At 43.7% G+C, this 25,743-nt stretch overlaps 1 protein-coding gene across 2 annotated transcripts in view; it reads left to right on the forward strand.

Annotated features, from left to right (window-relative positions):
• The window catches only part of mpv17 (mitochondrial inner membrane protein MPV17), a 57,385-nt gene that overhangs the window by 31,588 nt on the left and 54 nt on the right, over nt 1-25,743 (forward strand). For both annotated transcript variants that reach the window (XM_084454199.1, XM_084454198.1), the window contains exons 5-8: nt 20,701-20,796; nt 24,575-24,607; nt 25,071-25,123; nt 25,372-25,743. The exon at nt 25,372-25,743 is cut by the window's right edge and continues 54 nt beyond it. In XM_084454199.1, the coding sequence (XP_084310325.1) occupies nt 20,701-20,796; nt 24,575-24,607; nt 25,071-25,123; nt 25,372-25,441 (252 nt within the window). In that variant the 3' untranslated portion in view covers nt 25,442-25,743. The remainder of the gene's footprint in view (nt 1-20,700; nt 20,797-24,574; nt 24,608-25,070; nt 25,124-25,371) is intronic.

The raw sequence follows: 25,743 nt of genomic DNA on the forward strand, positions 1-25,743 counted from the left end.
GTGCATTCGTGCTGTGAAAGGCGCTATATAAATAAAGTTTACTTACTTACTTACTAACGCCTCGAGCACTATGTGGGCATCACAGGCTCTTCCCTGAGCTGATTCAGGTCCTACCTGACCGATCAGTTTTTCTGTTCAGCTGGGCAAATTCTCCTCTGCTGCAGCCCCTCTGATCTGTGGGGTACCTCAAGGCTCCATCCTGGGCCCTATCCTGTTTTTACTTTACATGCTCCCCCTGGGTTCTGTCTTTAGAAGGCATGGGATTTCTTTCCACTGTTACGCAGACAACGTCCAAATTTACCTGCCCCTGAAGACTAAAGGCAATGACTCATTACAGCCACTTCTGGATTGCCTGAATGATGTGAAGTCCTGGATGAGCTCGAACTTCCTGAACCTCAACGAGTCCAAGACAGAGATAATATTTTTTGGTCGAAACACTCCCTCAGCCGGTTGCATTGACGCCCTGGGCCCTCTGTGCTCCAACATCCGCTCCTCTGTAAGGAACCTTGGGGTGGTCTTCGATTGTGATTTTAAATTTAACAAGCAAATCAGCGCCATGGTTGAATCCAGTTTTTACCAGCTGCGACTTTTAGCCAAGACCAAGCCCTACCTCTCTGTGACAGAGCTGGAGAGGGTGATCCATGTATTCATCACAGCAAGACTGGACTATTGCAATTCCCTGTATGTTGGATTGGACCAATCTTCGCTAAACCGTTCAGCAGCTTGTCCAAAATGCTGCCGCCCGCCTTCTTACAGGCAAGAAAAAGTGAGACCATATCACGCCAGTTTTGGCCTCACTCCACTGGCTTCCTGTCCATTTTCGGATAGATTTTAAACTCCTTCTCCTTGTTTTTAATGCCCTTAATGGACTGGCCACCTCTTACCTGTCTGAGCTCCTGCATCGCCACACCCCAACCAGAGCTTTAAGGTCTGCTGACCTGCTGCTGCTGGAGGTGCCTCAGACAAGGCTAAAGTCTAAACCCTTGATATTTTCAAATCCTCCTTGAAAACTCACCTTTTCTCCCTGGCGTTTCATTCACCCTGACCATAAGCTGTGTCTGTTTTTAATGTTTGTATTGTTGCATATTCCCCTGTTTTGTATTTGTATCAACTATTATTTTTACTACTGTTCAGCACTTTGGTCGACTGCTGTCGTGTGAAATGTGCTTGATAAATAAAGGTTTACTTACTTACTTACTTATGATAGACCTGTGCATAGTTTATGGTGTGGATTAAGGGCATACGGGAATAGGACTAATGTTGCTTATTTCTTGTAAGATAATCAACAAGGCTACACTACAGCACACATCACCAAGGCTAATATTGTTGGCGGCCACCACAACCCTAGACTTGTTGATTATACCTTACAAGAAATACTGTAGGCCTATAGAGTCTTAATAGGCTAACACCAGGGCTGTACATTGCGACATATATGTCGCACGTGCTATGAAAAAAAATGTCTGCGATTAATTTATTTGCCCTGTAGCACGCGTGCGACAGACAGCGAGCCGCTTGTATGGAACGTTAGCGTTTTTTTCCGTGTTGAAGCCGGGAGGACGAGTGAAATGCAGTGAGAGCAGTCAGGTAGGCTAGCCTATAGCTTCCCCCGGACCAGTAAACTCTGTTCGGGCAAGTGCCTCATGCAGTTGTCTGATCGGACAAGTAAGAAATAGCCTAGAGTTGAAGTGTGATAAATATGTAACGTTATCTAAAAAATACAGTCTAGAAACACGATGTGGAGCTACACCCGGTAGCCTAGCCTATGTTTGAGCCGAAGCGGAGCCTCTTACGCGCTGCTGTCAGTCAGCAAGCATAATTTGTCAAGGAGACTGCCCACACCATAAGCGCGAGTAGCCTACAACATGCGACTCAGAGTCGCTGCCCTGAATGACTGATTGAGCGACCGTCTTTTTGGCTGGCTGAAACGAAGTTTAACGACGCTAGCTTGCGTTAATGTTCCTCCAGCCACCTAAAAGTGCCAGCCAAAGCAACAGCAAATGCAACAAATTATCAGTTAAGCGTAGCCTAATCTAGCCTATTATTTATGTAAGCTATGTAAAAAAGGCAGTGATTGTGGTAGGAGAAGACAGGACCAGAACAGAGTTGAGGGACAGGTGAGAGAGGAGAGGATAGAGGTTGTTGAGAGGAGAGCAGGAGAAGAGAGTGGAGAAGGAAGGGGACAGGGCAGGATGAGAGATTAGAAAGAGTGATGATTTAGAAGGAATGAGTATGCAGTTAAGCATCAATGGGCATCAAACATAACCTTTTTATATATAAAATACAAATAAAAAATTCTATCTATTATTCTCACCCCATAACATAAAAGAAAGCATATTTCATGTAGGCTAAACATGCTGTTTCAGTATACTTTTAAATTATATATGTCTCACGATTTTGTTATTTTCATTCTTTAAAAGTCACCAGCATACAGGAAACTAGGTCTCTGAAACTTTTTTGGGGAAGGACGCCCAGACCCCCGCTTTGGTATAGAAACCCTCCTTATTTTGTCTGTCTTCAGCTTGGCACCACCACACCAAGAGATCAATTCCACAGAAAACACTGGTTCCTTGTTAAGATCATAGAGAAAAACCAAAACAAACGAGAAAAGGAAAAATAATTTGAAATTATTAATGAAAAAGAAGATAACCCAAATCATGAAGACACCGCAAAATCAAAAGCCGGGAAAACCTAAAGATGCTTGTCTGAAAACATTTGTTATTATTTCATATTGTATACGTACAGTAACATCCCTTTCCAGGTGGTTTTAAATGATGAACTGCATAACTTGTGTTCAGTAGAGGTGATAATGGACATTTTTAATACATAGTTCTGGGTACCTACTAAAACATCAACTTTAATACATAGTTCTGGGTACCTACTATAACATCAACTTTAATACATAGTTCTGGGTACCTACATCAACTTTAATACAGTACATAGTTATGAGTACCTACTAAAACACCAACTTTAATACATAGTTCTCGGTACCTACTATAACACCAACTTGAATACATAGTTCTGGGTACCTACTATAACACCAACTTTAATACATAGTTCTGGGTACCTACATCAACTTTAATACAGTACATAGTTATGAGTACCTACTAAAACACCAACTTTAAAGGATAAACATGGTGGTTCAATGTAACACTTTCCAGATATCTTTAGGCAACAACAAAACAAATTTGTATAATTATTTCAGAATTCATCCATAAAAATTATTTTAAAACATGTTTTTTAGGTCTGAATTACGGTTCCTGGATTTATCTGGATATCTGGATTTTCCATTCCATCCATTTCCCGGGATTCCCGGGATTTCCCGTAGAAATTGGAAGTGCTTTTTAAAATTGGATTTATGTTATGTAGACAAATAAATGCAACAGAATAGTGATATTGTATAATAATGTATCACATTAAACGTTTTATTTATAAAAATCAACATGTGAAAACGAAAAAGAGCTAAAATTCGCTATTTAAAAGTAGGCTATGTAGAAGGAAAAAAAATCCATTGCGCTTACATTGTAGTCTACACTAGGCCTAAGCCTAAACTTAGGCTTTAAATGAACCAAATTCCTATACCATCTCGATTAGGCTATTTCAATTTCCTCTGTTTGATAAAGTGGGACTTGAGGAAGCAAAGAGCATTGATGGACCGGATGAGCGGTTTCTAAGCTTAGTGACGAACTGTCTGTACACTGAAAAGGCTTGCTCGGCTTCTACAGACGTTGGCTGAATAGTGCCAAGAGCCGCGTAGAGCAGCTGCAGATTTTTGGGGCGCACTTGTGTTGCCTTGAAGAGCGCATTTTCCTTTGACAGGATATTCTGCAGGTCATTCCCACACTTCTCCTTTGGCTCGGGACTTTTCATGCACGCAGTTCAGCCTGCAGGCTCAGGGTGCTTTGACTCTGTTCAGGTTCAGGTTCAGCTGTTGCAGGTGATGTTATTTTTCTTAGGCACCGGAATGACTGTAGCTGATTTGAAACAAGCAGGTACTATTGATGTGGTGAGAGACCAGTTAAAGATGTAAGTGAGTACGGGGGTAAGCTGGTCTGCACAGCTCCTCAGCGTGGCTGGAGTCACACCGTCAGGCCCTGCCGCTTTGCTGATGTTTTGACGGTGGAGCAGCCTTCTGACATCATGCTCTGTGATAGAGAGAGGGGGGTGACCAGCCAACCCAGGATGGGAGGGACTGGGAGAGCTTCTGTCTGAGCTTCACTGGATTCAAATCGACCAGAAAAGTCATTTAGCCTCTCAGGAAGGGAGGGGTCACAGTCCAGAATATGATGCTTGGTCTTGTAGCCAGTGATTGTCTGCAGGCCCTGCCAGACACTTTTGGTGTCATGGACCTTGGAGGAGCTTGTTTTCCAGTTTTTCTCTGTACATGGCCTTAGCTGTGTGAACTGCTTTTTGAAGTTGGTATTTGAGGAGTTTGTACTGCTCTTTGTCGCCCCGTTTAAATGCAGCATTTTTTTCACTGCATAGGCACCTTACTTCCTGGTTGAACCCAGGCTTGTTGTTGCTGTAGATGGTAACAGTTGTGGTGGGGATACAAACAGACTCACAGAAATTGATATAGGACATTACAGTGTCAGTGAACATATCAATGTTATCATGTTCATGAAAAACCCTCCAGTCTGTAATATCAAAACAGTGTTGTAGCGAGTCAATGGCCTGGGGAGAGCTCCTCTTGACCCTCTTTATTGTTGGTTTAGTTGTTTTGAGTTTCTGACGGTATTTGGGAACAAGGAATATAGTATTGTGATCAGACTCACTGATAGGAGCTCGGATTAGAGCTTGATACGCCTCTGGGATAGAGGAGTAGCACTGGTCCAGTGTTTTATCCAGCCTGGTGGGAACGTGAATTTGAGGCTTGTATCTGGGAAGAGCTTTCTTCATGGAGACGTGATTGAAATCTCCCAGCATCAGGACGGCAGAGTCCTGGTTTTCCACGGCGGAGATGTGGTCAGCCAGCCGCTGTGTCGCTGGCACCATCGCGGCGCTCGGTGGAATATAGACTGTGCACAGGATGATGGAAGAGATCTCTCGTGGCAGGTAGAACGGGATACACTTGACTGTGAGATACTCCAGCTCCGGCGAGCAGTTGTGCGACAGAGTTTTGGTGTCCGTGCACCAATTTTGGTTGATGTAGACACCAACACCCCCGCCTCGCTGCTTAAGGGATTCACTGGTGCGGTCCACCCGGTGAAAAGTGAATCCCTCCTGTTGTAGTGCGGAGTCGGGAATATTCTTGTGCAGCCACGTTTCTGTCAGGCAGATGGCCGAGCATTTCTTGAAATCCCGTTGGGAAAGAAGCAGGGTGGTGAGCTCCTCCGTCTTGTTTGCTAACGAGCAAACGTTAGAGAGAATGAGGCTCGGTAAGGCTAGCCGGTTCCCCTGGTGCCTTAACCGAACCAGTGCTCCCCCTCTCTTACCCCTCTTCCTTGGCCAGTGTTTTGGGCGTCCTCGAGGGAAATTAAGTGGTAGAACCGGCACAGAAGTCTGTGAGATCGGCAGATTGTCCCGAATGTGGATAAGTTTGGTTCTATCATTCCGGATAAGTCCAGTTCTATCATTCCGGATAAGTCCATTACAGGATTCCAAAAACACGCAGAACAATACAAAAACAATACAAACAGAACAACACCGAGTCGCCATAGTGCGGCGCCATCACATCATATGACATATTACCCAGGGGGCAAAACCCAATTTTTGGGGAAATCAGACATGGCATGTTGTAAAAGGTTGTGCACCAGAAATGATATCTAGGACCTTCAAGGATCACAACCTGGGTGGACAACCTGGTCAACTTTTTGCAGGAAAGCTACAGGGAGGGTCCAAACAATGCCCCCCCACCCCCATACGAAAAAAGCCTATTAAGCTGGCTGGATCAGATTCTATCATTCTCTTTGTGATTGACTATCTGTGTTATAGTTCGTACTAAAGACACATTGAGCCAACCTATTGAAAGAGCAGAAAATAAGCTTTCCAGTGATACCTTGGTTAAGCATGTTCCCAATAAGGCCACTAGATGGCCGTGTGCCTTATTTTAATAATGAAATATACAAAATTACTCGTGGTAAAACATTTATTTCAGTTTAATACTCTCTTCTCGGTTATTAACTAAAAATGGCATTGCCTGTCAACATATTTGACACAATTATCAGAAGTTGAACACAAAATAATCATTCAATTGGCCCAGAACTAGAAAAACAATGTTTTTAATGTACAATGTGTCCCAGAAAATGTTTTGCTTTCTACTAATTTTCTGACTCACAGCTGCTGTCACTGCTCTCAACTGTGGCAGTGTGTATTCTACTGCATTTAGTTGCCAGTCCTTGGCAACGGCACCCAACGTAGCATGGAACTGCCTTCTTTGCACAGGAACAGTTCTTCTGGCAACCTTTGACGCATCCACATGAGATAGACTTGTTCATGGACACAGGCCAAGCTGGCTTTGTCGATGGAACTGGAACTGCTTGTCCATCATCCACAGACCATCCAAAGTCAGTACACGGGGGGATTTCTGGCGTGGCGATGTGTGCGTTTTTGTCAATGATGGTTGCCAGAGCAGCCCTTTTCAGGTGCAGCACAAATGCACTCTCTGTTGGGGGTAGAAGCTTCAACAGTGTTGACCTGTTGTTAAAGAACTTGTACACTCTCAGTTCTCCCAGATCAGCACCCTCAAAGTGGTCAGCTGTGGATGTGTACACTCTCAGCTCTCCCAGATCAGCACCCTCAAAGTGGTCAGCTGTGGATGTGTACACTCTCAGTTCTCCCAGATCAGCACCCTCAAAGTGGTCAGCTGTGGATGTGTAGACTGTTATGGTGAGGTCTCGTGCCTGATTGAGGAGTTCAACTGTTATGGTATCGCCAGGGTTCTCACCAAACTCTTCCAAAGCAGGTATGTCCACCGTCATGCTGCTCTTGAACCATGCCTTCTTTCCCGTAAAATATGGATAACTAGTGGTATCTCTACCACTCAGACTGTGGATGAAGGGTAGGACACAACACTGTGAAGGTCCCAGTGCCACAATCATGTCATGTATAGGCAGGTATGTATTCTGATCTGTTCTCACCCACAGCTCTGTTAGATCACTGAGGTGTGTTGCACCATAGTACAGACATATGGTAATGATGTCAGTGCCATTGGCATGTATGACAACTCTGTCAACTCCCTCATTCTGGACACTGTAGAGAGTGTGGATGATTATCCTAGTGTCAGCCTCCTGCTGTGTTGATTCCAGAGCAGGAACATCCATAAGAGACCCTGCTGTGAGCACCACACTCTTCGTCTCTTCCTTGAATCCACCACCCAGGTAGAGATGAGTTGGGCCAAGACCAGGCTCCCGTTGCTCATCCTCACACCATCTCTCACAGAGGAAGCTCAGCAGGTTTGCATTGTTAGCAGACACTGCAAAAAACTCATTTGGATCTGGAGCTGTGTACTGCTCACAAGGGGTGGGCCGGGAGCCCACTATTTGTATTTGTATTTGACAGCTAATTATTCGGATTCGTATTCATATTCGGAAGTGGGCGGGGCTTAAACCGGAAGTTGGTTCACAACGGTTTAAACTGAGGGGAAATGTCATTTCTTTAGCCTAATATTAATTGGCATTGCAATTGCTGTGCTTTCAACACATCAGAATTGCTGTTTATATATATATATATTATTATTAGCATTAATTATGAAGTATAATTCCTCATCATCATCCTGTATGTTTTTATTTAAACAAACTATGAAGTGTCAGAACCCCACCACCAACCTTAACTGGGGGACATTCTACATTTAGTTAGAAACTGAAAAACATTTTTCTAAATCAAAATATAAGTCATCAAAGCAACTTTGCTAGAACAGCTATAGTAGCTCTATTTCTCCCGTGTCATAATATCTAATATATTATCTGCAACCTTGTGACACAGGCAGCATGGTGTAGCCTACTAGTAATGGTTTTCACAAACCCAGCAGTAAACATGTATTAGCCTACTATAAATATAATTGAAATTAATTATAAAATTAAATGTAGCCTAGGCTATAGGCTAATAAGCTGAGGAAAATTACTATAGGCCTAATTGTAGGCCTATAGCCTACTCAAGTTTCAACAGTGCTTAAACCATGGGTTAGTAGGGTATTGTAGTGAATTTTTTTTTTTTTTTTTTTTTATCTGTTTAAATTGTTTATTGTTGTTATATCAGAGATAAGGACTTTGATTATAGCCTATCTTAGGCCTACACTAGACTCTGTTGTGCTGATAATTGAACGGCATGGATCAAACATTTGTTCAGTTGTGTTTCAGTTGTTAAAATATACTTTCATAATTATTTCATATTTCAAAATCGCCGGACATTGTATAGGCTAGTGAGAGGCTGAGCATGCGGAGCTGAAATAGCTAGCGTTAGCTAGATACTACACTGAGCTAACAAGCTAGCTACCGGTCCTGCTCTGCTCAAACAAACGCTACAGTTCACATAGGCTATTGCAGCAGGTAGGCTACGACAAGAAAACAGAATCCAATAACTGTCTCAATGAATCAGTTAACTAGGGACAAAAGCCCTCGGTAGTGCTTACGTTCGTTGCCTGCCTACTATCTGGCTTCTCAGCGCGCTGCAAACTTTCTCTCCCTCCGCGTTGTCTAGACATCTAGACAGCAGGTGCGAGACTGCAAGCGCGTGCGCCTCTGACTCTCTCTCTCTCTCCCTCGTTGTGTCATGTCAACAAGCAGACAGAACGTGCGCTGACTGTTCTCCCCCTCCCAAATACTTTTTACAATATTCGTACAAATTTACTATTCGGGAAAAAGCTACTATTTGTGCTCATCCGAATACCGTATTCGTATTCGCGCACACCCCGACTGCTCACTGACTTCATACACTTTGGCTGGTTTGGATCGGGCATATCTCTGTTCCTGCTCAGCTGACTTGAGGCTGGATCCACTGTATCTGTCACAACAGAAGTGTATGATTTCAGTGCCAGGAGGCACATCTTTCAGCAGCAGGTGTTTGTATCTGTCAGCGATCGCTCCAAATCGTTCACCTCTGTGAAAAGACCAGTGCCGTTTGGCGCACATAGCATCAACGACTACTGCTGTCTTTCAGGATCTTCACAAGGCTGACCTTGGTCCCTGTTCTCATACTGCCATCTTCCTGGAAGAGGGATGGGGGAAGGTCACTACACTCATGGTTGCCTATGAAGTCAACAATGTCAAGTTCTCCACCACTGGCAATGATCTGTGTCATGCGCAGAAGGGCAGTAACTTCATTGCTCTTGCCAGTTGCAGAAGTCTTCCCCCCAGACTTCTTTGGTTTCATGTTTTGTGTGTGGAAAGTGTTAAGCTTTACAACATTTGTCTTCTTATGATGACTGGAAAGTGACTCAGACAGTGCCTTCAAACCAACTTCTTTCACATTTGTCAGGTTGTCTTTGACGGTGGCATCTGCACACTCACCAGTAGATATATTGATCAGGGATGGTGTGGCTGTTGTGAATGGGTTGGTCTCTACTGCTGCCATGACCTTGACTACCATGTCTGTATCCTTGTTGACACGACTCCAACCAGATTCATGGTGTGGGCTGGAGGAATGGAGGTGCAGCATATACTTGAGCTCTGCAGAGATAGCTGCAGTGAGTGGTTTTGTGTAGACCCACTTCATCCTGGCAGCACGGTTGAGTGCAATGCCATCCAGACCACTTGCCTCCTTGGCATCTGCATTATACGTCTGCTCCAGAAGCATGTCAGGAGAGACACCATTGTGGTTGCCATCTGCTCTCCTCCCAACAAATGCTCCTGCCATAAGTGCTTCATGTGTCTCTGGGGCTGTCTCTGGCAGTTTCATCATCTCAGCCAAATACAGAGGCAAAGACTGCTGCCCATATTTGTAGTGTCCTGCTGTATTGAGGTAAGGTAGCATCCGTGCTGACTCACAGAGATGTCCTTCCCAGTTCCCTTCTCGATGGTAGTAGATTAACCTGTGGAGAATGTCTGACATCTCCAGAAAGATTGAGCAGAAAACTGCAGTTGGTTGCTCATTCAGAGATTCCTGGAAAAGTAACATCTGTTATCGTAGAATTGATAACTGTGGACATGACATCTGGATGATCTCCAACTTCTCAGTAGCTGTGGTGCCTTTCTCAAACAACATCTTGACAACATTTTCTACTTGTGACTGCCAGTGTTGTGTTTCTCTGTCTGCTGCCCATGCCTCAAATGCTTGCCAGTACAGGCGCCACATGGCCTCACTGAGGATCCTGAGGGCGTGCATCCTTTGGTACTAGTCAGCCTTCTCACCAAACATCTTCTTGGCAGTCCCTTCCTGACACAGACCAGCTGCAACAAGAATATCCTCTGCACCTGCATCCCTGATAATCTTGCAAACAGCCTTCATGTAGTTATGAGCTTGATGAAAGCCCCCCAGCAGCAAGACTACTCTGCAGAACTCATCTCTGTGCTTGTCTCTGATGGCAACTGCGAGTTCATATGTAGCCTGATCTCCAGTGATAATGGTATACTTGTCTCCCAGTGCACGTGATGTCTTGACCAGCCGTTTCATCTCTTCTTTCAGGACAGCAGGATCGGTTGGAGATGCTGGGATGAGAGGAAGATAGCCAATGATGGTGGCCTGTCTTTGTGGGTGGAGGTCTGCACAGAATGCAGAAAAGCCAGGCAGTCCTGCTTCTGCATCTGTAGGAGGATCCAACAACTCTGAAGTTGTAACCATTCTTGCTAGGTGCCACATAAGCAACAGGCCTTCAACTGTGCCATCTGAGGAAGTCTCCAGACTCTCTAACTTCTCAATATACTCAAGTGACCTGGACTTCATCCTGTCTTTAGCTGAGATGTGGCACATGGGAGCAGGTGGGTCAGTTACATCAGAGAGTGTCTTTCTTTTGTCAGCGGTAGATGTGGGGAGCCTGGCACCCTCCTGGACCCTCACAGTCTTTTGGAGTTCGATTATGATTGCAGTGGTGGCATTAAAACTCCCACCCTCCAGTGTCTTCTTCTTCCAGTCCAGATTGTCCATGGCAAACACATGGGGGATCTCACAGTTTTTCGTCATGGTCTCTGGGACGTAAACACCATCAGTTTCAACCTGCTGCATGACCTTCTCACTTTGTGCTGTCAGCTGACGCTGCAGACGTTCATAACTGATCCCAAGCCCCAGTCTGTTGTTCATCATAATTAGTGATTTACTACGTGTCTGATTGAATAAGTGGTAGGTAGTGGCTATGCCCAAAGGTGTTGGTATCCCAGAGACATGTTGGAGGATGTGCTGTGACATAATGAGGGCTTTCTCTGCTGTTGGCTGATCAAAGGTGACTCTTCCATCATCACTGAGTTTCAGAATCTTGTCATTAAGCAGCATGGCTGTAAAGTTGAAGAGTGAGTCAGGAACCATGTCATTAGCAGATGTGAAGGATATCTCAGTTGAATGCTTCTCATGAGTTTGCCTCTTGCAATTCACACAATCTGTTCGAAGAATCTTTGCAGCTTGCCTCAATGCATGGTATTTCACAGGTCTGGTCAAGGATTGAAACATGTCCCCCAAAGTGTTGCTGCAGCTTTGATTTCAGTGTAGTTGATCGGTACTGATCTGCAGTTTTGATGCCAAGCTCCCTCAGAATTTCTCTGTACCGGTCACACAATGATTTCACTAGGAATCCTCCACAAGTCGACTAAATGCAACAGCATAAAGATTCAGCTTTGGCTTTCCAGAATGAATGTGCTGGGCCTTGAAGTTGTTCATGCATGGTTTGTGGTAGGCTATATCATTGGCAATCATGTCATGGCCTTGCCCAATCAGTCTCAGCAATATGTCATCTCTGCCCAGCTTCTTTGCTTTCATCTCAATGGCTTTTGACTGTTTTTTGTGGAGACCTTAGAGGTTGGCTCCCTATGCCGCAGCCATTGCTTATTGCAGATGACACATCTCTTTTTGGCTTCAAATTTTTCTGTGTTATGTCTGGTTAACTTGACAGTATGTTGTGAGGAGCTACATCCTGGACCGGCCAAATCTTCTGCTCTTGCACTCACACCAGCAAGACGTTTCTTCTCAGCATATTGGTAGCTCTTTTCATTTAAGTACCAATTTCGACATTTTGGGTGCCATTTCGGTGTACTGTCTTCAAACCATTTTTCTTCTGCAGATGCATGGTGCAGTCTTTGGAAGACCTCGTCTTGTCTAGCATTAATGGCTTTTATAAACCTTTAAATTGTTGATGGATTAATACAGTACTAGTCAGGTCTATCGCAGTGTTCTTGGCATATAACACACTTTTTGTAGTCAGTGGTTTTCTCTTCACAGCTCTTCTTACGTGGTTCATGCTTCAGTGCCATAGCAATGTCTGCCACACGTTTCTTCGGCTGGCTTGTCATCTTGCTACGGGCAGGAACATATAAACAGATTACTAGTCTGACAGGCCAATACCACTGTAATAATTAAGTAATGGATAAAAATGAGACCGATTACAATAGAAAGTGTATAAAAATTACAACATTTAAAGCATACGTAGTACAGTCTGCGCCATCTAGTGGCCTTATTGGCAACATGCTTGACTAAGGTATCACTGGAAAGCTTATTTTCTGCTCTTTCAATAGGTTGACTCAATGTGTCTTCAGTACAAACTATAACAGAGATAGTCAATCACAAAGAGAATGATAGAATCTGATCCAGCCAGCTTAATAGGCTTTTTTGGTATGGGGGTGGGGGGGGGGGCATTGTTTGGACCCTCCCTGTAGCTTTCCTGCAAAAAGTTGACCAGGTTGTCCACCCAGGTTGTGATCCTTGAAGGTCCTAGATATCATTTCTGGTGCACAACCTTTTACAACATTCCATGTCTGTAAATCCAATTTGCCCCCTGGGTATATGACAATTCTGTTAAATTCTAAGTCTTCATGTTGAATATTCATATCAATATTTATCTATCAACAGGTGCTTATGTAAAATTAGAATTGGTCTGGTCCATACATCCTACTGTATGTCACTCATGCAACCTGTACTATCCAGGAATTTTAACATACTGTACCTGCACAGCATCCCAAAGAAAGGGAAATGGATATTCTTGGGTGCGAACTTCAAGATGACTTCATGGAATGCCTCCAGCGCTGGCGTCTGGTGCTGGGGACTTAGTTTTTCCACGTCTTACAGGAACCTCCTGTTCGTCAGGGCCATTTCCCCTTTGTGGGCACTTGCATCACCTTAAATGGAATTGGAATTTGTAACATCCCTACCCATCCATCCCCATATAATATGCCTATGAGTAACCTATCCCTATTACAAGATGCAGTACTTACCAGGCTGGAACCACCAACAAGGGATCTTCATGTGTGTGGACATTGTGAAGATGATTCACAAGGGAAGTCTACTTGGCCACGGTTTCCGGTCCAGAAACTGATGCTGTAGCAGACCAGTACATGTGGTTGGTTGTACAGTACTCTGTTGCCACAGCTTCACCTTTTTGCACTTTTTGGCAAGTCCCTCCAACTTCTGTGACACAGCTGTTAATATGAGCAGAAAAATAGGTCAAAAGGTGAAAAGTGGGATACTCAATGTTCTGAATGATCCATGAGTTAAAACATTGTGAAGTCTGTATTGACAGGACTGTTCCTGATACAGGAAAAACAGTTGCATAGCACCCAGATGCAGTTTTCTAATTTCTCTAACTACCCTATACATCTTATTCTTTTTATTTATAAGTTTAATAAAACATGCCTTTGTCTGACAAAGTATTGTTGAGTTTTATAAAAAGAAAATGTTTTAAGATTATTTTTTCCCTAGAGATAATGTGGTCATACTTTTTTGCCACGTGCCAAACGTCGTAGTAGTGCATACCTGCAGGCCTCTATTTTCTGGGGAACTTCTGGATCTGAGGGTGTCTGTCAGTGACAAGGCAGCCCACCGTCAGACCAAACTCCTTTAGGAACTACAGGCTTTTTGTCAGTTCCTCCTTCTCCATCCTTCCACTGCCGCCAACCTCGTTGCTCTATTGAGGAAGACACAAGTTCATGAGACAAAAAAACAAAACAATGTATCACACTGCTAGAACATTAGCGATTTGGGGATCTGATGTAATGTTGGAAAAATGTGTGACAGCTACAGTGAGTGTTGGAAATGTATGCTGCAAAAGGAGAAAAATCTACAGTATATTAGTAAAAGCTTACAGTAGCTCTTTTGCATCAAATACATGTAACATAAATGGCATTATATTGTAACAGTACCAGTAATGCCATGTAGACCTACTGTACTAACCTCACTAGCACCTAGCGACCACATGACCACACACAGGTCAAACAGACCCTTTTCCAAGCAGCCATGTTGAGGTGTCATAGCAGGGTAAACACAGGTGCAATTAATAACTAATTATGGCCCTGTTCCATTTAGGATTTAGGAAAGCCAGGATACTGATATTTGTGCATGGTGGCGCACTGGAATGGCTGACAAAATAAACCACAATTAATTTGATCAATTACATCTTTGTTTTTCATACTATGACACATCAACATTGCTACTGGAAAAAGACTCTTGGTTTAGTGAGTGGGAGAACACAGCTCTGCCGACCCAAATAATCCATTCCAAACAACTGTTGGCTTTGAAAAAATGTTTGGTCATCTTAGCTAGATAACTAAGGTAAGTTAATATCAGCACTAACGTTATATACTGTAGGCTCTGATCTATGGCTAAAAATAGACTGTGTCACGACTGTCACGTTAGAGACCAGTTATTGAGAGCGAACATTAGCATGCTAAGATAACTAACACAGCTAAGCTAGCTAACGTACCTAACATTAGGCTAGCTAACATTATGGTTCATTAGCTAGGTTGGCTACTAATCAGAGACGGAGATCATGGTAAAAACTTCCCAATTTGTATGACAACCACAAATACAGTTATAAAACGTATGTATAAAATATATTAAAATAAGAGGTGGTCATCATTGAGACTGCAATTAATCAATCATTCTCAAGATTAGAAGAAAAGGTTCAGAGCTGCCTTACCGTGTTCGATAGATGGTGAAATGGCTCAAAGACAGCAGGTGCGCGAGTCAGACAGATTTCTGTTGGGGGCGGATGTAGGGGTAGTGGGGGTATTTTTTTCACACTTGAATGTGACGTCAAGAAAGGGAAAAACATCACGAAAGAGAGGCATTATAACCCGAGTGCAATTGGACTGAAAATTGAAGCTTCCAGTTACTCCAAAACGGATATATTTAATTTTTTTATTGTTGTTTTTATTATTTTCTCTTGTGCAAATAGCACATACAAACTCAAAGTGAAAATTGCTGTTATACCTTTAATACATACGTTACCTACTGTAAAACACCAATTTTAATACATAACTATGGGTACCTAAAACACTAACTTTATTACATAGTTCTGGGTGTAAAACACCAACTTTATTACATACCTAAAACACCAACTTCAATACATAGTTCTGGGTGTAAAACTCCAACTTTAATATATAGTTCTGGGTGTAAAACACCAACTTTAATACATAGTTTCTAAAGATGTGCAGGTAGCACTCACTAACTTAAAAACCAGGCCAGGTCCAGCCTGGCTTATGTGCTGGGCTGGCTTGTTTCTGTTCAGGACTGGTAGGACGTTAGCAAGTCATGCCGCTGAAATAGCTGTGAATTGAAATGATATGAAATAATGTCTGCTAAATTAAGATGTCTTGTCACCTGGATACATCAGTTCCAATGCTTTCAATGCTAATCCAGCACAATAAGAGCGGGATAGCCAGTTAGCTCATGAGCTCACAACAATTAGCAGCAGCTTCCATTAACATTAATGGTAGCAGTCATTGGCTAAAGCAGTTACACTGATGATAACATAAAGTCATCCCCACCAGGAACCCCGGTCCAATACTCTGACCACTACTGTACTTGTGCAGTGGAGATCGACGGGTTGGTTTTGGTGTTCTTCTTCCTGTCCCTAGTGTGGGTTGGGGTTAGAATAAGGGTTGGAACAGAATCTGACCTATAAGGCAAGGGGTATAGGTTGGAGTGAAAGGATGAACACGTGGAGGTTTGGGATGTAGTCCCATAAAGTCATCCCACTGGGTCTTGAACCCCGGTCGCCCGGGTGGGAGTCCAATGCTCTGACCACTACTCTATTTGTGCAGTGGAGATCGACGGGTTGGTTTTTGTGTCCTCCTTCCAGTCCCTAGTGTGGGTTGAGGTTAGAATAAGGCCCTGTCCCAATACCCACCCTACGCCATTTCCTGAAGTGTGCACTTGGGTGACGTATTTCCGGAGGTGCGCAAGGGCACGTCGAAGTGTGAAAGTCCGCACTTTACGCGGCTGCTGCAAAACAGATTTGGGACACCTTTGGTAAACAGTCATCAGCTGGTGTCAGACAGAAATCGATCCTATTTGCAAGTTTATAGATATGTAGATAGTTAGCTACATACCTCTCTATTAACTTGCAAATATCAACTACACCTCTTCATTGTGCCAAGAACAAGCTGTGAGTTATCCTTGTGCGGAAGTGTTCCTCAGTCCAGTGAAGAGGTGTTCACTCTCTGACCGGAGCTTGATGAATGTGAATGTCATCTCGTCGGACCCTGTGGTTAAGTAAATTCCATAAATGATATGAAATCCGACACAATGCGGTATAACATTAATGTGTACGCTTGGTTGGTCATCGTTGGCTAGTGTATCAAACATTGTTGCATCGAAAGTGAAAACTATATGCGAACTAATAACACAAATTAGTTCTGCAGCATATTACATAAATGTTTTGTTGGTTCATATGCATGATTCTAAAACCAGACGCCTAGAACAGATGTTTTCGCTTACACTTGACCATCGCTTTTCTCTCAGCCATGATTACTTTTTTGAGACGAGCGTGTCAATCGCAAAGAATTGTGGTCTATTCACTTCAGCGAAGTCTGCATAGATGCGGACTCACAAGAAGGGCGCAGAAAGAGTGCATCGAGGGTGTAGGGTGCACCCTTGCAAACGTGAAATGAGAAATGGGTCACCCTTGGCGGGTATGCGCACGTGAAGTGCAGGAGTGTGCACTTTGGTGCAAGGCTGGGTATTGGGACAGGGTCTAAGGGTTGGGGTTGGGGCAGGATCTGACCTATAAGGCAAGGGGTAAAGGTTGGAGTGAAAGGATGAACATGTGGAGGTTTGGGGTATAGTCCCGTAAAGTCGCCCCCACCAGATCATCATCAAAGCATATGCGATATGGTTATGTGTAGGTATATGTTCATAATTAACAGAAGATATGGTTACGTGTAGGTGTATATTCCTAATTAACAGGAGATATGTGTAGGATGGTGTGTTACATGCACGTAGCTCAGGAGGTAATGCGGCTGGTTGGGGATCGCGAGGTCCCCGGTTCGATCCCAGCTTCCGGCAGTGTGCCGAAGTGTCCTTGAGCAAGACACTGAACCCCAAAATCGACACTGAACTCGAAAATCGCTCATGTGTGGCACGGTGGCACAGTACATAGTATGTCGCCTCACAGCAAGGTCTTCGGGCCTTTCTGTGTGGAGTTTGCATGTTCTCCCCGTGTTTTGGGGTAAATGTTTGTCTTGGCCAGGGGGACTTTATAGTGGTGGTCTGATGGTAGTCTTTATAGTGGTGGTCTGATGGTAGTATAGCTGGAACGACTTGTTCAGGGGGTGACGGGGACCCTCTGTAATGTGGTTGGCTTTCCTTCCACCTGCTTAGGTATGGAGCACTGGGTGCAGAGTACCGTAGTCGAGGTAGGGGGACAAGCTGGATTGAGACGGTGAACTATCCATTATCCATGGATCTGATTCTAGGTGTACAGAAGCACATACAATAACAACAACAACACCACAAACACTGAACATTGAAAACATTTCAAGGACTCCAGTTCCAGGTGCCTCCAGAGTGTTGCCTGGGAGGACGCGTCTTAGTGTGGAGCATCAGAGGGAGAAGCTACAGTATTCCTGCCCACTCCCAGCCCCGCCCCTGCAGGGCAACACCTCCCACCCCCAGACGCCATTGTTCTCTAATCCCTGCTGTCCTCTAATCCCTGCTTTGACATGTAGGGAACAAACAGCGCTGTGGAACACTGATCTGACATGATTCTGGAGGAGGCTGAACAGTCATGATGACGGAGGATAATCGGAGCTCCCTGGAGAAGCCTTTTCAGAGACCGGCTATTTCAGACCAGCACTTCCTCCTTACTGGGATTTCAGAGGCTGCTTTTAGAGTCTATTCTTCACCACGCCACTCTGAGGATTGTCACCAAACACGCTAGCTGAGCTTGGCCACCAGACATAATGGTGTGTGTGTGTGTGCGTGTGTGTTTGAAAGTCTTAAGGTTAGGATTTTAGTGCCTGTTTTTGAAATACAAGGATTGTGGAAGATAAATGAGGGACGCTAAGCCACAGCTAAATCGTTAGATAAATACATTTGTTATCGCATTTTCCTGTGGTTAGGGAAATAGCTGGCATTTAACAGACACTATAGTAGTGTAGTATACTGTAGTATAGTACACTACTATATATATATGTTTATAGTATATGTTTATGTTATAGTATTATGTTTAACCAGCTCAGTGGCCTTGTGGTTAGAGTGTCCGCCCTGAGATGGTTGGGGGTTCCCCTGGCCGAGTCATACCAAAGACGGTATAAAATGGTACCCAATGCCTCCCTGCTTGGCACTCAGCATCAAGGGTTGGATTGGAGGGAAGTCCCTGTGACATACCAGCGTCATGTCCAGGGGGTGTACTTGTTCAAGCTGTCTCACGCTAAGGAATCAGGAGATGGGCTCCTGCCCTATGAGCCACTGGGCTGGAGAACCATAGGTCCTCAAGGCTACGTACTTCCCTTTTTAAAGGAGTATAGTATATAAGTAGCATTATTGCATTATTCCCTTTTATTGTTACCTGTAATTGTTTGTTAGCAGGATTACACAAATAACTACCAGCTTTTCATAAGGCTTGGTGGAGGGGTGTAGCATGGTCCAACTTAAAATGTGGAGCGGGTCTGAATCACAGGGCGGGTCCACAAATTAAAACAAAACGCCAGTTCCCTGTGTGGGGGCACTAGAGGCACAGGGTTTACACTGGTATAAAGCTCTCGACCGAATGAATGCAGCAATACCAAACATGTTCTGCTCACATGCATGTGCACTGAGCCACAAAATGCATTCATGGGTGGAGGTCTGTGCTCTCAAGCACCATTTCTTGTTGTTCTTATAATTATTATTGGAAAATCAGAGAAGGCATACAATTAAATGTGGTGTGCTGCAGTTAAGAAAATAATTTGTTGGCATGTAACATACACTTTTATCCAACACGACTTGCCATGAACTGGCTTTAACTGTCTGGCCATATGCTCTAACCTGTCTATATATACACAGACATACACCAGTCATACACCAGTCCACTTCCGGCTTTAGGCCTGGACCTAGTCCCCCCTTCCCCTCACCCTAACCCGGGTCCGTATCCTTTTCCCACCCCCACCCTACCCCTGACCCCTGCCTCTACCTGGACCCAGGCACACTCACACACACACAGACATACACCAGTCCTGGGCTCAGATCCCCTTCCCCTCACCCTAACTCGGGTCCGTATCCTTTTCCTACCCCCCCCCTACCCCAACCCCTGCCTCTATCTGGGTCCAGGCACATTCACGCACACACTGGCACACACCAGTTGTTTGCCATGTCTCTCCTAGGATGTTTTTAGCCTCTCTTATGTAATTTGTAATGTGAATGTAAATGTAATTTAATGTTATTTATTGCTTTATAAATGTTCTTAGCCGGTAGACAAACATACTCCAGGAGCTTGCTCGATCGCCTTGTTGAGAGGGGTCAGGGAAGAATTTTTACAGCTCACTTATCTGGCCCCTGGGTGATACTGTTTTTTGCTTCCCTCTGGAATATGTAGAGGTGGGTCGTATGCCCACCTCCCTTGTTCTCTGTAAAGCGCATTGTGTTGCCTCTATGATGTATGAAATGCGCTATACAAATAACGCTTTGATTGATTGATATACACCAATGTCTATATATTATCATCTCAGTGCGAATGTAATTATTCCGAATATGATGCACAATGAAGCACAAGTTGTTGAGGGATAATTATAGACCACCAAGACGATCTCTGTCAGACAACATGGTTACGGCTTGGAAAATAATTTATTTACATTTTAGCCATTCTAAGCGTTGATCCAGGCTGTTTACACACGTCTCTCTCACCTGCATTCATCAGGTAATATCAGACAGGTCGTCACACAGCAGTTTGCCAGGTGTGCTCAATGACGCCTCCTGGTGCTTGGAGCGTCAATCACTTTTGAAAAAATGAAAATAGGACCAGATACTGCACCGCAGTTTGTTGAAATGTTCTAACCGTCTGTAAACATTGTGTAAACCCCTGTAAACAGCTGTAAACATGGTGTAGTGTATTGTGAATGATGAGAGATGACCTGTGAGGGGTGAGTGTTGGTAACATGTTGATAACATGTAGGTAACGCTGTAAGCCCCTGTTCTGTTTCTGTCAAGCTTTCAGGTGGTTTTCAAACATGTATTGCGTGCATGTCCCTCCGTATACCACAGGACACACAAACATTCACTACCAAACATACACTTAAAACTTCAACAGCACACTTGTCTCTCACACACACAGACACTCATGTTTCTCTCTCTCTCTCTCACACACACACACACACACACACACAGGTCCTCAGGTATTGTGTGTGTGATGTTTGTGTTGTTGTGTGTCCTCAGGTGTGTTTTGCTCCCTGCTTCCTGGCTGCGTTCCTGGGGATCTCTGGCGGTCTCAATGGCCTGACGGTGACAGAGAACATCAGCAAGCTCCAGAGGGTGAGGACCAATCACAATACTGACGATTGTTTCAGGTTTCTGTAATATGATCTTTAGAAACCTCTTTAGAAATGAAATAGCTTCCTCACTTGCTCCAGCACGCATGCGCACAGCGTGCTGGAGCAACGATTGCGCGCTGTGCGCATGCGTGCTGGAGCAAGTGGGGAAGCTATTTCGTTTCTAAAGACGTTTCTAAAGATCATATTACAGAGGCATGTGAAAAATCACAACAGGCCTACGCTCTATGTAAGCACAACTAGCGATTCATAAAGACAGATTGATGAAAACAACCGTTTCGCGGCAGAAAATAGATTTTTTAGAAGCTGCATTCTCAGTGCCCCATTACATGGATTAAATTTCTTCTACAGGCCTCTGAATTACAAGTTAGTTATCTCGGTGAGTGAAACGTCTTATAATATGCCGTAAATAAGGTCCAGGTTGTCAAAAACGAGCATTGTCCTTTAAGTAACACTCGTGAAACGTAATTGGAAATAATACAAATATTCTCGTATTTATTCTCATTTCAAGCCTAGGATGTCTGTAGAATTGATGTGAACGCAATCACCTCTGATTTCTCATAAATTCCGCCCTTGTGAACATGGGCGCACTCCAATCTGGCCTACCTACGACTGCATTTCCGCGTTCTTAAATCCTGTTCTTAGATAAGAACAAATCCCAGATAAGAAACCATTCAGGAATGCCAGAATTGTCCCGGGAACTTCGTAAGTGGAGTTAATCTTCTTAACCTTTTCTTAACTGCGTTCAGGAATGAGGTCCATTGTTAGCAATACTAGTTCTAGCCAAGTTAGCTATTGTTAGTAATACCAGTTCTTGCCAAGTAAGCCATTGTTAGCAATACCAGTTGTGTGTGTGTAACCGCGCACTATGCAGTATTTTGTGCATACAAACACTGTATCAATAGGTCCACAGATAGAAGTTGGACAATACTGTGTACAACTGATTTAATGAGACACGAATAAGACAGAAGTGCTCATAAACAGTCTTATTACAGTTTCCACTTATTGTTGATGTGCGGAGCAGCCATCTTGATTCAGAGATCGATGTTGTGGTCGGGACAGGTCGGGGTAGGTGAGGTGGAAATCCCACTTCAAGGGGCGAGACAGAGAATAATGCAGAAATCTGGGAACAAATTCCTTACCAAGACATTTCTTCACCAATGTGTTTGTAAAGGTGTCTACTAACACATTTTTTTAAAGTTGAAATTCAAATCCTATAGGGCAACCCGTGACAGCTGCTGAAAGTTGAGATACCCGGAACCTTATCTGGGAAAAACGGAAGATGTTTAGTTCTGCTTTAAGTAGCTTGTGGGGGGTCAAACTAGGGTTTTTTCACGATTCTGAATGAATTACAAGCATTTGTTTTACACCAAAACCACTCCTTGGTGGTAAAATGGCCTCGCCCACCTTTCCCGCTCATCACAAACTCTAAGGCAACTGGAACGCACCATTAGTTAGTGAATAGCAAGACAGCCTTGTATCTCAGGGGTCCCCCATGTCCCTACCTGAACGACCCTCATCTCTGCCCCCTCCCTGAACGACCCTCATCTCTGCCCCCAGTGTAATAAGAAGGGAGGGATGGGTGGAGGGATGGAGAGAGGGTGAGTCATAGAGAGAGGGTGAGTCATAGAGAGCAGCAACGGGAGGAATGTTCACTCCTCTGCACGCTCTCCGCATCGCTCCCTCTCTCTCTCCTTCCCTCCCAGCATTCCATTCATTATTTATGGAAGGAAGGAAGGAAGGGAGGCAGGCGCTGGAGTTAAAATGAGGCTGAAAGGGCAAAATCACCTAAATGTCAAAAAAGACAGAAAACAAATGACAAACACTCTCATTAAGTCAGCTACTGATGTTAGGGAAATGTGAGGTGAAAGGCAATAATGGGCCGGGGCGGCCATCTTGTTAAAGTCTGGTGGAACCGCGTGGAACTTAGATTGAAGTGACATTTAGAAACGTTGACAGATAGAAGTGACAGGTAAACACAATAAATCTGTGTCCTCTTCTTCAAGGGGGCACAGTCACGCTATTCAGTTGATATTATTTGGATTAAATGCTTAAATCCTGTGTGTAGGTGTTACACACGCCACCAAGATGGTACTGTATCTATGGGATGGGGGGGGGGCAGTGCAACAAGCAGTGTCTGCATACAAACTAAAAAGAGTAAATTGTAAAATTACCGTCAGTGTAGCCGCTTACCATTATGGAAAATACCGGGCCAAAACTTCAAAGGGCAAACACGTCCAGTGACATCACCCTTTGAAGTCCAGTGATGTCGCCCTTTGAAGTTTTACCTTGGAAGTAATTGTTTGTCTTCCTTAACTCGTCTTTTCATTAGTAGAGCACTCGTCGACCACTAGCTCATTCATGGGGTTGATTTGAAAGGTCTCTGTAGCTGTTTTACCTCCAGGTCATACCTCTGTTCATTCAGCAGATGGGCTGAGTCAGGGCACGTGCTTGCCACCTCACAAGAAAACAAGCATTAGTGGTAGCTAAGCTAACGACTCAACTCTGCCATATTACAGTCATCAGTATCACATCATCGCTATCTTGACGACTTGATTGCATTCTAGAACAGAGCCCATTACGGCAGCAAATGGAAAGTCCATCTCAACCGTTCTAGAACCACAACATCAAAGGGCAGGTACTATTCAATTTCAATACAATATGCTTTATTGGCATGAGTGTCAGGTGAACAATATTGTCAAAGCGTCAATAATACAATTCAATAATAATATATGAAAACAAATTAAATATACAATTAATTAAGTAAACTTAACAGGTAGAAGAATAGGTCATAAAATAGGTCAATAAAGAGACAATTAACAACAACAAAAATTCATACAAAATCAAATGTATCAAAGGTCACATGTAAAATAAATAAATACATAAATTAACTTTGAACTTTTGAATGAACTTGAAAATAAATAAATAATAGAAATTACAATAAGCAGTAGTAATTAACAGTAAAGATTTGCATAGTAAATGATAATTAACACAGTAACAGATGTATGTGTGTGTGTCTGTGTGTGTAGATAGATGCGTGTGTGCATGTGTGTGTCTGTGTAAGTGTATGTGTAAATAATATAACATTAACAATAGTGACATTTATATAAAATATATACCATGAAAAAAAAAGATATATTTACATACACAACATTAGTACAGTAACAGATGTGTGTGTGTGTGTGTGTGTGTGTGTGTGTGTGTGTGCATGCTAATGTTCTATGTTAATAATCAGTGGATAATGGCCTAATTCTGCCCTGCATGCTTTGGTTGGTGTTGGCAGGTGTGCGCTGGCCTGAAAGGGAGGGAGGGGCTTCAGTGACTTCACAGCCCTCTGACACTGCGATGCCCGGTGGCCTTTAACCCCAGGTGGTCGAGACGCTTGTTGTCTTGTAATTAGAGCCGCTTACGCCTTTGAAAACAAACAAAAGAGGCGAAAAGGCAACATTTCTGGAACATTGTCTCTCTTTTACACGTCCAGACTGGGGGCGCTGACCTTTAATACAGCGGTAGAGAGGTTTGATAGATCTGCTCTAGAGGTTTATGTGTCATGTAATGACAGAGATAGTGATGAAGACTGGCAGAGAGCAGGGCACGTGTTGACTCATGGCTGTTAACAGGAGACTGGCTGTTGGGGTGGAAGTCACCTCCTGGTGAACCAACATGTCACCTCATGTGTGAGGACCTTAGCTGAGGTCTTTTCTTTAGTAAGAAAAAGTGAAAAAATGGGGGTGGACTGACCCTGCCTCTTATCCCCACAGGACTACATTGATGCCTTGATCGCCAACTACTATGTAAGTCGGTACATTAAACATTTTACTGTAAACTGTCAAGTGAATAAATGACTGGTAATGTTTAATGCATTAACACATTCCTTTACGTTCGGTTCAGGCAAACCACACACTATGAGAATGGATGTAATGTACACACTATAGGGGCGGCTGTAGCTCAGGAGGTAGAGCGGGTCGTCCAATGATCGTAGGGTCAGTGGTTCGGATCCCGGCTCCTCCTGTCCACATGTTGAAGTGTTGTTGGGCAAGACACTGAACCCCAAATTGCCCTCAATGAGCAGGCTGGCACCTTGCATGGCAGCTGCCGCCATTGGTGTGTGTGTGTGTGTATGTGTGTGAATGGGTAAATGAGAGGCCTTCATTGTAAAGTGCGTTGGATAAAAGTGCTATATAGGTGCAGTCCATGTATTATTTATTACCATTACTATCACAACTGCACTGGCTCAAGTGTTCTGTCTTATTTCAGCTGTGGCCTCCGGTCCAGATGGCCAATTTCTACTTTATACCACTGCACCACAGGTAAGACTAAGTACAGTAGTGTACTAACAGTGGTATACTAACAGTATTGTATTGACAGTAGTATACTGTAGTGTACTAACAGTAGTGTACTAACAGATAAAACTATGATATGTAGATGTACATTAGTATGTTAAATATGCTGTTTGTAGTGAATTCTCAATAGTGGGAGAATTCCCTACACACAGGGAACTCCTATTTGCTGTGAGGAATTCTGCTGAGTGTAATTCTAATGTTGGAACTCTCCCCAGATTGGCTGTGGTGCAGGTCGTAGCTGTAGCCTGGAACTCCTACCTGTCCTGGAAAGCCAATCAGAAGTGATGAATGTTCTTGTCCCGCCCTACCTCACTCATATAGGACCATCAATGCTCAAAGGTTATCAATGGTTGCACCCAGGAGAAGTGTATGATTGACTAGGAACTCAACGTGTTTGCATTGTAGAGGATGTGGATGATATTGGACTAGTTAATTTAGCCTTTCATATTTTGGTACTCACACATAGTCTTACTCATGCACGTTACACCACAATCTACTCTGCTGTTTAAGGAAACAATGTTTTGATCTCTGGATTTGCTACGTCTTCAAAAGTTTATTATCCTTCAATATTAGATATGTTATATTTA

This window comes from Borostomias antarcticus (genome assembly GCF_949987555.1).
Source record: "Borostomias antarcticus genome assembly, chromosome: 19".
NCBI lineage: Eukaryota > Metazoa > Chordata > Actinopteri > Stomiiformes > Stomiidae > Borostomias > Borostomias antarcticus.